At 27.4% G+C, this 13,130-nt stretch overlaps 1 protein-coding gene across 3 annotated transcripts in view; it reads left to right on the top strand.

Annotated features, from left to right (window-relative positions):
• The window catches only part of 5-HT2B (5-hydroxytryptamine receptor 2B), a 122,329-nt gene extending 115,000 nt beyond the window's left edge, over positions 1 to 7,329 (top strand). For all 3 annotated transcript variants that reach the window (XM_088181947.1, XM_088181143.1, XM_088205426.1), the window contains 2 exons: positions 2,514 to 2,934; positions 5,572 to 7,329. In XM_088181947.1, the coding sequence (XP_088038073.1) occupies positions 2,514 to 2,934; positions 5,572 to 5,724 (574 nt within the window). In that variant the 3' untranslated portion in view covers positions 5,725 to 7,329. The remainder of the gene's footprint in view (positions 1 to 2,513; positions 2,935 to 5,571) is intronic.
• The last annotated feature ends 5,801 nt before the right edge of the window (positions 7,330 to 13,130 follow it).

The raw sequence follows: 13,130 nt of genomic DNA, 5'->3' as shown, positions 1-13,130 counted from the left end.
TTTTATATTTACTGTTTTCTGTATTAAAAATGGCAATATACTAATTTAATAGCATTTAAACTAAAATTATATTTTTTTATTTTGAATATCCTTGGTATACAGATATTTATAAATTCCATTTTGTAAAATTATAACTGTTTCACAGTTACTGCGTATAAACAATAATCCTCCTTTCAATTAAATTTTGAGAAGTGAGTAGTGCTATACATATACTTCATATGAATATTGTTCATAGTTATATAAAACATATAATATAACAGAGATATGCTGCATAATAATAACTCGTCTTCATTTCTTCATTCCGGTCCGCATTTTCTACCCGTCACGTTGCAAGCTTTACGGAAGAGCTTTCCTGCTGAGAAAGCTTTCCTTAATCGCCGACTTTGTAATACTTACTCCTACAGACATTATTTAAATTTTAATTAAGACAAAATGAATTATCCGCAGCGCATTTTTTTCAAAGGCTTTTTGTATTTTCAATTTGTATTTATTTTTAAATATCTTAATCCAATCAGGAAGCTTCAAAGCAGCAAACGCTTCACGCTGTGTGCTAACTGATACAGACGGATCGATACAAAACAGACCTGTATCCGATAACGGGAAATCGAGTAGGATTACTGGCAGTTAATGCAAACTTGTGCTGAAATGATTGAATCCCCTACGGACACGGTCATAGATAACATGTCATCTGGGGTGATGGTTTCGAATGGTGTGGAAAATTAAGCTAGTTATTGCCGATGAGGGATGTTAGTATTTGAACTCGTTATAAAACCGCCAGAAATTCGCACGCCAACATAATCGCTTATTGCCGAAAGTTTTGTAAAAGAAATCAATACAGTTTCCAAATGGCACTCACGAGTGTTGTTGATCAAACTTTGTTTACGAGTTAATAATAACTTGTTGGTTTTCAAGTAAACGAATTTGTACAACCTTAAAATTACATTTCAAGTTATTTTACGAACGTGCTTTGAATTTTGTTTATTTAATTTCGAAAAATCCACAGACAAATAGTGTGATCGATATTTTATTTTAACAGAATATATATTGTTATTTTAAGCTGCTTTAACTATTTTTTTTATTTATATATAATATAAAATTAAAAATCTTTTAATTTAAGTGCCTTTACCAAGCCGTATTAAAATTATTTCAGGCGCAACATATTATATTAATATATTCGTCACGATTCCCGGAAGGTTGGAAACATATCCAAAAACTTATTAATGCTTATTTTGCTACGATTCTAATAACAGTGTTTTTAAATCAATGTAAATAATATTATTCATTATATTCAAAATATATTATTTGCTCAAACATATATTCAGAATTTTAATATCGTATCATGATTATATTTAGCTTGAAAACATAAAAATATCAAAAACTTCAGAAAAAGCAGTTTAGACAATTTTGAATTTGAATGAAAACGCCCATAATAATGACTGTCAGAGACGTTTTGAAAAAAGGATTAGAATTGCATAGCGCATTACAATACTTTGAAGAAATGGTTAACGATATACAAATTTCTTCGAGAACTAAGCAAATCATATACAAATGCTCCTAAAAAATCATTGGGAAACAAGAACAGATAATAAATATATTGAGAACCATTTTTGATCTTTTTAGATAAAAAAGAAGTATTTAGTGATACGCAGATTACAAATTATTATATATCCTGATTTAAGAGTGCCGCGAAAGTGTCATAGACAGGAATAACTGACGGGTAGGTAAAATGAAACGTTTATCTCATAACAATGCTAAACATCCTGTAAGATTTTTTGCAGACGTCGTTAACGTGTAAATAGAACCTCCATTTACTCTTAAAAGTGATTCTGAGTACTTTAGCGAAAGTTTTTATAATAAAATACATTTTCATTTAGATTCTTAAAAATATTCTGATGGTGACTTAGATTGATTATTTTATATTAAAAAGCAGATGGTTTATTAAAGCTTTGCAGTTAAAATCACTATATTGAGATGAAATGTTTTTAAGCAATTTTAAATCATTGGAATACAAAATAAAATTAGGATTGATAACTGCCGTATTTATGTCATGGAAGAATAAAACTGATTAGATCTTTGAAAAGCTAGTGAAGAGGTGAAATATTATTTCATCGATCGTCTGCATCTGAACTATTTTTTTTATAATTTATACAATGAATTTAATTTTAATAAATTTTAATTTTCATAAAAATTTAATTTTAATAAATATTATTTTTTAATTTATATTTTTAAGCAATTTATAAATTATAAATTTCATATAATTAATAATTTTATATGAAGAAAATAAATATTTATAAATAAAAAAATGTACAATTGATTAATTACATATATATTTTAATAAAGTTTATAAAATGCTATCTCTGATGAAGGCAATTCTGGGTATAAAATGATTAGTATTATAGGTGTACTATATCTATAGAACATTGTAGGAATTCAATTATATATTTTAAAGTATTTTATTATGTATGCCTTTGTAAAGTTTTAGTCAGAAAATTAAAATTTTACATCGATTCCAGGGAGAAGAAGTCCGGATCAGTGTCACCTGGAGGCGGCACAGGAAGCACCCAGAGTAGGCAGACCGACTCCTCTTGTTGCTTGCCACCTTGCACGTGCCCTTATTTTGGAGAGCGCGCAACAGGGGGCGCAGCGCCGACCGGAGGACCTCGACCCCAGCTAGTGGTGCGGTGGGAGGGTGGCGTAGCTCGCTCCCGCGCCACCAGAAGTCCCCAACAGTCGCCGTCGCCCTCGCCTCTATCCAGGGCCTCCCATCTCTCCAGGACGTCCTCTCGACACGGCAGAATCATACGGCTCGAGCAGAAGGCGACGAAGGTTTTGGGCGTGGTCTTCTTCACCTTCGTCATATTGTGGACGCCATTTTTTGTGTTGAATCTGGTGCCCAGCATATGTGAGGAGTGCGAACGGCGGGTTAGTCACTGGGTAAGTTATGGGTTTGGATAATAAATTACTAGTAAGAAGAACACTTTTGTAAACAATGTTAAATGTTTATGGACTTAAAGATTTGATTAACATTTATTTATAGTTATGAATATATTGCATAACTATAACTAAATGTAAAAATATCACGTTGACCAAGGGCAAAGTGATATTTTTTTAATATTACAAGATTTAGAATAACATTACAAGATTTAATTTTATTATTATAAGACTTAAGATTCCAAAATATACATATATTAAAATTAAGTACAAGATGCCTATTTATATATAACCTTTTTTAAGTTTAAGAGAAGAAATTAAAAAGATAAAATTATAATAGTAATAATAATATGAATAAATTAATAATAAGTAAAAAACCGTTTATAAAGCTACACGCTAAAGCTAAACTACACGCCATAAAATTTGACAAAAAATAACATAATTAGAATTACACAATTACATAATTACATATGGATAGTATTACATATATAATAAAATACACATTCGATGAATTTTCAACTACTTTAATTTAACTTTCACCAGTAACTATTTTTTTTCATAAATATATTCTAGTAGTGATTAAAAAATATATTCAAAATAAATATTAAACAATTAAATAAGTAATTAGAATTATCATAGTACTCTTTCTTAACTCTTTGGACGCGTTAATCAAAAATAATATTTAATTATTTTTTTATGAAAAATGCAAATTTTACTTCGATTCTATGTTTAAATGTTTTTTTTTTAATTTTTATTTATTTAAAATGATATTTTATGTTATTTCACAAAAAAAAATTTCTTGAAAAGCATATTTTTTGCTGATTTTTGCGTAAAGAGAAAAAAAATCAATTGGGTGTCTTTACTCGATTTCCGCGTTCGAAGAGTTAAGATAGCAAAAAATTAGAAAAAATACAATGAAGTTTAAAATAAAATAAAAACTTATTCTTAAAAAATTCAGCAGAAAATATTATTGAAATTTTTTACTTTTGTAACTGCAAAAAAAATGAAATATATAACAGCACATTAAAATTATATTTTTTATATTTAAATTGCCTTTCTAAATAAATGTACGTAACAACTGTACATTTTTGCTATTGCTTTTGATATTTTATATCCAAACCAAAAGGGTTAAATATGTTATTGGAGATTGTGAAATAACTCCGGTGTGAAATTTATTGCGTGTAAAATTTTTATCATGTGTAATTTTATTACGTTTTCCTTCAGTTATTCTATTCATATATATTTTTTTCTGTGTAATTTTATCATGTAACCAATTTATTGCATCTGCTACACCGCGATGGTTATTTGAAAGTTTGATAAGTAAAAAACATTTTACTTTTAATAAATAAAAGTCACCAAAGCATTAAACATTAACTTACTTGTGTTGTTTAGAAAAACTAAATAGGGTTTATAAAAAATCACTTCTGAATAGATCTGTGTTTATATTTTTTATATTATCCGATTTCCATATGCTTTTTTGATCTAACGATTTTTGTTTAATTCAAAAACTGGTTTTAAAGTTATTAAATTAACAAAAAAAAATGTATGTGCAAACCCTAATATTCAGTTAATTTAAAATAGTCCTGTTTCTTAAAATATCTATGAAATTCAAAGGTAAAAATTAAAAATTAAAACTATAACATATAAATAAATTATTTTGTGTATATTAATCTTTAAAATATTTTTTTTAGATTTTTGACAATAAAACTGATATTAATTCTAAAACTACAACCGAATCACATTTTATTGATTTATGCTATTAGTATGCAAATTAACTGAAATAATGTTTTAAATGAAATATATTATTAGGAATTTAAAGTAAACAGCTTTATTTTTATAAGGATATTTATATCATAACCTCAGATGTATTTATGTTATTAATATAATAATTTACGGAATCATAAAAAAAAATTTTGCTCACCTATATCATTATTTATTAAAATGTTATTATTTATTATTAAAATGTTATTAAATTATTTATTTAAAGTTAAAATTCAGATTAAAGTTTAAATTTTATATTGAACTTGCCGCCACTGGTTTATATCTTGATTGTTTTGTCAAAATAGGACTTTGAGAATAACACGAAATACAAGCATGTCATAAACTAAAACTCGAATATACAATTACATATGATGGTATTAAATCCGTAGTCTAATCGTAAAATGATTTGATTCATAATAATTATATGAAATATGTAGCTAAGCAATGGTATTAATTATTATCAAGCTGTGAAGTATAATATTATATAAATATAGGTTTATGTTATATAACTCTATTTTTTTTTTAAATTAATTATTTTTAAAATTATGTAAGAAAAGAGGAAAGCTCAATTATTATGCTAAAATAATAAGTAAATATAAAGCATAACGCCTTTGTCTGCACAGTTAGGCTTTGTAAAAGCTAAACAATTGATATTCATACAAAGATTTTCTTTTAAAACTTGCTTTAACAAACAATGATTTAAATTATACATTTACATGAATTAATAAAGTAAATTTATTACTTGCATATTTCAGAGGGTCAGTATGTATGTTTTTTATTGCATACTATCTTATACATAAACATTACATATGCATTTTATGATTGCTAATATATTATGTAAATATAAATTAATGTATTCAAATATATTCTCCTTCACAGGTATTCGATTTTGTGACATGGCTCGGATATGCCAGTTCGATGGTTAACCCCATCTTCTACACAATCTTCAACAAAGTGTTTCGTCAAGCTTTCAGAAAGGTTCTACTGTGCAGTTATTGCAGAAGAGCGAGATGGGCACCTTCGACCAGATAGCGTCCACCGCAACGTCCAGGTATGCGGCTTCAGCAACCTGCGGCGATGCCCTTTGGCCTTTAAAATACGTAAATAAATTTAAAACCAAATCAAGTATCCATTTTTAATTCAAACGACTCAAGTGAAAAATGTTTTATTAACAAAAACTTGTGCCAAAGACTAGCAATATTCCGTAGGCGTACTTTCCGACTCACTTGTAAAAAATATCTCAATCCATCAATGTGTTATTAATTTATAATTAAATATATTGTTATATTAAGCTCCTTACACATTTTAACCCTTATCAGTCTGATCTCACATTTGTAGCATTCGTACATGTCAAAATGTTTGGTTTTAATAAAATAAAAAATATTTTTGCTGGACAATACTTAATTTATTATAAATATTATCGTTGGACTCTTAAGAGTTAAGGTGCTAGTTATGGGGCAATTTTAATTAAAAGGTGTACAAATGAGTTTTTATATTCGGTTTATTGTATGAGTTACATTTATTTTGTCTGAAAGCTTTTAATTTTTGTTTTAAAATAAGCGATTTTGCCTTTAAGAGCGCAGCCTATCACTATCATCGAAATTAAAGTATTTAAAAACGCCTAAACCTATGAAAATATCGATTTGCATGAAAATTTAATAAATTATTTTCTTTTTATTCACTATAAAATTGTGAGATAATATTAATCGCATTTTTATATACTTTATTGTTATCATATCAAAAAAAGGTTAAAAATATTTACATATCCAAAAAAATTCATTTGTACACATTATAATTTTTAAAGCTCAAAGGGAGCTTTTAAATATATCTTTTATTAATGATTCATACTGACAATAAAGATATTTGAAAATACGAATATTATAATGTTAAATGTGTCAGTCTGGTAAGGTATTATACATGTTTTTAATAATATAAAGTGTTCTTATGATACACTGGATGTAATAAATCATTTATTATTTTGACATAAATAATAAGTAAATAATAGATATTTTTATACAATGAATAAGCTTTATTATGTTTTTTACTTTTATTGATATTTTAATTTCAAGAGGACTATATTTTGTAGAAATATACTGTGCTTAATGTATTTATGCAAATTATTATTTTGTACTATCACGTTTCTTCCTATGATATTATTAGAGTGTTAAGTTATATCATATTGTATTAAAAAAAATACTTGTTAGAAATATTAATATACTTTGCCTTATCTGTAAGTAGAAATCAATTGTTATTACGTCAATTATTACTACGGGGAATTATACGCTGATCTAGTATTTATATAAAACGATAAAATATGTATCATAGTAGAATCAATATGAGCTCGAGTATTAGATGTTTATTATCAAAATACGAATATATAAGCATTGGGTAAACATAAAAAAACGACTTTTATAAAAATATCTGTTTAAAATATTGTGTTTACCCTGTTTATTTATATTCTGACCAACTGTATCTTGGAATTATATTTTTTTTAACCGTTATTTATGTTTTTGTAATAGTTAAATGTGTGAAAATAGACAGATTTTTAGCTTTTTGGATGTTGTGGTAAACATATCGACAATCTTGAACTATAAATAAATGTCTTTACATGTATAAATATATTTCTATATAAAAAAATATTTTACGCCACTAATGCTCCATAAATAATAAATGTTAAATATAAATAACTTAATAAATTTGTTTTTAAAAAAAATTTTTTTTATTAAAAACGCCAAATCATCAATTTTCACATTCATATGTATATAATTTAACGACAACCCCTTTTATATATGAAAATCGTAAACTTTCATTTTTGCTTAATACAAAATCAGCTCCCTTTTTTGAGCACAAACAAAGGTGTTATAAAATTTGTTTAATTTAACAGTAACACGATCGCGTGGGAATATCTTTACGATGACTAAAATACGCACATACTGTGTACGGATTTGAAGTATTTAGCCAAGCGGGGTTATGAAAATCACGTGGACTTTTAGGGCAAATGGAAGGCAGAGCACCTTGCCTCGTTGTAATTAGTTTGTAGCAAGAGCCTACGTCAAACATATTTCCCTTAAATTACGTTGGACTGGTTTTAAATATAACCCTAACCCTTTCCCGTCACTGATGACCCACCTCAGGTCCTACGATAAATATCATTAAAGCAAAACATAAATTTTATACACGAAGCATGAATTATTCCTTTACGAGCTTTTGAAAGTTATTTATTTTTACGCCAGACATCCAATCCAGTGGGAATGTTAAAAATCAGATCGTTTATTACCTTATTCAGCATTAAATTAAACATAAAAGTTATGGTATTAATTAAGGATTAAAATAGCAAAAAAAAAACAAATAAAAACATTTACTTTATCAGTGCATATTAGTATGAATCTTGAAAAATATAGATCATAAAAAAATATGATAGTGGACGTGGACTTGAGTTTCAGCTTGAATTTCGAGTATCGTATTATATATCTAGGTACATATGTTTTTTTTTATTATTTTACAGATATGTATAATATATGCAAAGTAATATAGAAGCGAAAAGCCTCCCGTCGGTCGTAATCAAACGAGATTTTATTTAACAAAAATTTAATCAAATTTAAGCATATTAAGCATATGCGGTAAAAAGGTATTTATAACAATATTTGCAGCTAATATTTATTTTATTAAAATATTAAAAGTACTTATTATTTTTTGAGATATTTTTCGTTTTTTATTATTCATTCATTTACATGTACATACATATATATTTTTTAGTACTCATGAAAATGCGTTTCAAAAACTAAAATATACGCCTGGAATCCCATCTGACCTAACTCCGAAATTAGTCGCGACTTTCATTATCATTCACTAAGACATGCTACCAACCGACGTCAGGTAAGTGCGTCCTTTGCGTGATTAGGTATTTTGAGTTCAAAAGTACCCCTAAACGATGGTTAAACTTTACGAGGAATTAACCGAAGGAGTGCACGTCGGACATTTTAATTAAATAACTTCGATACACACATCAACATACTTACATACACACATGGTAAATACCTCTTACATACATACATATTGTAATAAAGTTTCTATGCTATAATTCTCAAAGTTCTCTCACTTAAAACCCACGAATAGATGTTCTGCTACGTAAATTTTTAATTACTTTTTATTGACTTTTACTTTCAAAGCTGTAGTTTTAACAGAAAATAAATCCCGCATTGCTTTCACGCCATTTGAGGATTTTCGTGTAATTGAATATTTATTCATGAAAGAGCTTTTTGACGTGAACTAAAAATATTTTTAAACACACTATTTTATTTTTAAAAACATAACAATATCCTAATGCAACTAAAACTAACCTAATCGTCTAAACAGGGATAGTTCGAAAGACTTTAGAGATTGCTTTAAATGAAGCGAAGTATTTAATGGGGACGGTCGGGCAAGGAATAGTAGAACGCTAATGTATTGTCTTACAATGGCGGCTTGACAAGCCGATAATTTATAATAATCTTTGTGGCAAGCCAAGAGTGCACTGTCTTTTCAGCTTCGGTCGATAATCAAATTTTTCAAGAATGGTTAATGGCTGTTACTATTTCTGGCACAAGTAGAGTTTTTTAGAAGCACTTAGAAACGAGCGTTAAGACAACGATTAGAAAAGTTTCATTACAATTTTTATCTTTAAAGTGGTTCCGACACAATTTTTTATTATATTCAATTAAATGGTTCACAATTATTTTAGTGAATACTTCATAAAATTTATTTGTGATTTTTTCATAATACTACATAATTTTAATTTAAATTAAATAAGGGTTTCTTACTAATCTAAAAAACTTATGTTTAATCACAAGACTGAACACAAGTTTTTAGTTTATGGTAATATTTTAAAATTGTATTTCTGATATTTTTAAAATATTTTTTATTTAATGGTACCCCAATTTTAGGACCTTGTTCCGTGGAGGCAATTCAGAAGGCTGCCATCTTGGTAAAAGGCGCCGTTAAGAGCCATCTGTAGAGGTTGCTTTAAATGAAGCGATGTATTCAATGGAGACGTCCGGCCAAGGACAAGAGCTTGGCGAATAGTATGCACTAATATGCTAGCCTGCTATGAGGTCTAAAATGGCGGTTCGTTATGACGAAAATTTATTGTAACACTGGTTTCAAGCAAATATTTATGCGTAGTACACTATCTTCAGCTCCGACCGACAAACGAAAATAAACTATTCAGCGTGGTTTATGATTATTGCAATTTCTTGGAAGCGCTCAGAAACGAGTGTTTAAACAGCGATTAGTATAATATAATATTTGGAAAGATTTTTTCTAATTCTTTAACGTGCTTTTTAAAAACATTCGTAGCCGATTCAAAGTTTTTTTAGTGAATAATACACGAAAATCTATTTAATAATACACTAAATTTTATTGTTAATTTTTCATAACAATATTTTTAGTTTGAGTCATGTCCTCTTTTTATGATTAAACACAAACTTTTTAGAGTGAGTTTTAAGGCAATTGTAATGATATTTTAAAATTAAATTTTATCTAAAAGTAGCCTAACCTGAGCTAACATACTGTGGAGGAAATTTGAAAGGCTTTCGTTAAGGAACCGATATATAAACAATTTAAAAAATGTAATAAATTACTAATACAATTTTATTCCTTATATTAAGCTCTTCTCTATTAATTCTGATTTGCACCACCAACTGTTGCGTTGTTGCTTCTTGTAAGGTATACACAATTTAAATGAGAACCACCTAAGATTCCTTATTAAGCATTAGGGTGAAACCGCAAACTTAAATCCAGATTACATAAACTTCTAAACGCTCGCCCGTCCTTTTCCCTGAAATTTGCCCGTTATATTGATATTTTCTATCTTGCGTTGCTCTAGTAGCGGGTAATCGCTGAAACCATGCGTGCCGCAAATTTTGTACGTGTCCCACATGTTTCCCATTTGTTCGTGTATATATATAATGGCAACCGTAATTGTGGATCGAATTTCTTTCCCAAAACGAACGTGAACATAACATAATCGAAAATATTTCATACACGAGTATACATTTTTCGGTTAATTTGACACTAAGCAGACGCAGGAACCGAATTATATTACCAAAGTTAAAAAATATTTTGATATTTTAAATTTTCTTTATACATAGACATTTATATATGTGGGTACATGAAAATAAGAATGTATAAATATTCGTAATTATTATGGCACTAATATTTCAAACGTGAATTAAGTTAAGAGCTACAACAAAAAATCATTCATTGACTTAATTGGTACATACGGTGTAAATACAAAAAACTATGACAAGAAACATGACGCATGAATAAAATAAATTAATAATAAATATTATTTTATAGTTATAAACGATAAAGAATAATTTATCAAACCCGAAAGCTATATTAATAGCAAGAAAAAAATTGTTCCTAATTAATTATATATGTAGTACATGTAAGTACTCTTTCTATGAGAAGTAAAATAAATCCTTAGGGGATTTTAAAATTCTGTCCATTATATTATAACAGTAGTATAAATTATTGTATAATCCTATAAAGATCGTTTTACTCTTGGTGAAATTTATTTGCGATTTCTTGATAATTTTCTCATACACTATAATCACACTCCGTTTCAGCTTCATTATATAATATTGAAGGACCATTTAACCTTTCTACCGTCAGACGTGATCGTAGATAATTGGAGACCCCAAGGCAAGAACATAGTAATTGACATAACCCATATTTATATTGTAGATATTTATACATTAACAAATTTAAAATACATATTTTTTTGGGAAAAAAATATATATGATAAGAAATCTGTAGTAAATTTTCAAACAACATTTGAAGCATTTCAAATAATTTTATTTTCGTATCACTTAAAAAGACCAGAATAGCGTAGTCTTTAAAGCGCTGGACTGATAATACAAATGCCATAGGTTAGAGTCACCGCAGCTGACTTGAATTTTTACATCTAATGATTGTAAATAAAACATAATAATTTAAAATTCAATATATAGATATCACTGATTGCCAGAGTTTAACCTGATATTTTAATACATCTATTTACAGAGACGTGAAAAGAGGGAAGGGGGTGAAGAGGACGGAAAAAATATTAAAATTAACTTTAAAATTAGTTTTAAACGAATGCTATAAATTCGAAAATATCAATATATAAAAGGCATTATTGAATGGAATTCTTTATTGTGCTCAAATTTATTTGGCGTTATGGGGCTCGTCAAAATATATTAATTTATTAATAATTATCCAGAAAAACTGTAAAAACAAAGCTGTAAAACATCCTGAAAAAATAAATTAATTTAAATTTAAAATTTACTTTTTCTTCTTTTTGGCAAATAGAAAATACTTAGGTCTCTCTAAATAAATATAGCACTACTCGGTGGTCATCCAAAAAAATGTATCTTTAATGTGCAACAGTTGCTAGATATTCCGGATGTTTTAGAGAATCTCATGAGGAAGATATTGATAGGACATAAACAAAAATAAATATAACGCAACTAAAAGATTTTTACTTTATCTGAAACTTCATAGTTTGGAAATACATCTTGGCGGAAATAGACAGCTTCAATTTCTAAAGACAAACCATAACTGTTTTTATTACTAGTAAGCTAATTAAAAATAAAATAAATACAATAAATAAAATAAATCACAATAGGAAATAAAAAGTTTCAGACTTTTTAAGAAAAGAGCTTAGATCTAGCTAAGTCGTTGGGTTTAAACTGAGTTGTATAGATATTCTCTGGATCCTGCGATAAAATATATGTCAGAAAGTGAAATAATTAGTGCAAAAAATTGTTCTCACCTATGATTGAGAATTTTCAAAAAATGAACTATTCATAAATCCTTTAATTATTATAACGAGAGAAAACTATAAACACGTGGAGACGGCATAGATATATTTTTTAATAAATCCACTAACCACCGACTTATCGAAAAGAAAACTGGTCAAAAACTAATTAAGATATCCAATGGCTTAGTAGAAACTGTACAATTTATGTATATTCTCGATTGAAAATAAATTAACACAAATATATTAGATATATACGATTTTTTCTTATTGACGGCAAAAAAATATGATATAAAATAAAATAAATAATTAGCAGACTCTTTACAAATTAAAATTATATAAGTCATATCATAATATAAATGTTGCTTTATATATATTTATCGTTCTTCTCATTTCTTTGTGTGAGAAAAATTAATTATTAACTAATAATCGACTGTTGGATAAGAACGATCATTTAACCATTTAGAATTTCAATTAAATTTATTATCGTGGAAGATATTATAATATGACGATATATATTATCAATTGGTACATTATTATTTTAATAAAATAAATCCTTCAGGCACAATAAAAGTTTGTAAGTGATTAAATACACACTTAATAAATAAAATATTTTATCTAACTATCGTGCAAGCCTAAAATAATATGTTATTTAGCA

The sequence above is a fragment of the Plectrocnemia conspersa genome, unplaced genomic scaffold (assembly GCF_051122295.1).
Source record: "Plectrocnemia conspersa isolate PC_06_02 unplaced genomic scaffold, ASM5112229v1 ptg000001l, whole genome shotgun sequence".
Lineage (NCBI taxonomy): Eukaryota > Metazoa > Arthropoda > Insecta > Trichoptera > Polycentropodidae > Plectrocnemia > Plectrocnemia conspersa.
Note: the sequence above shows the minus strand (reverse complement) of the source record. Positions and strands in the feature narration are given on the sequence as shown.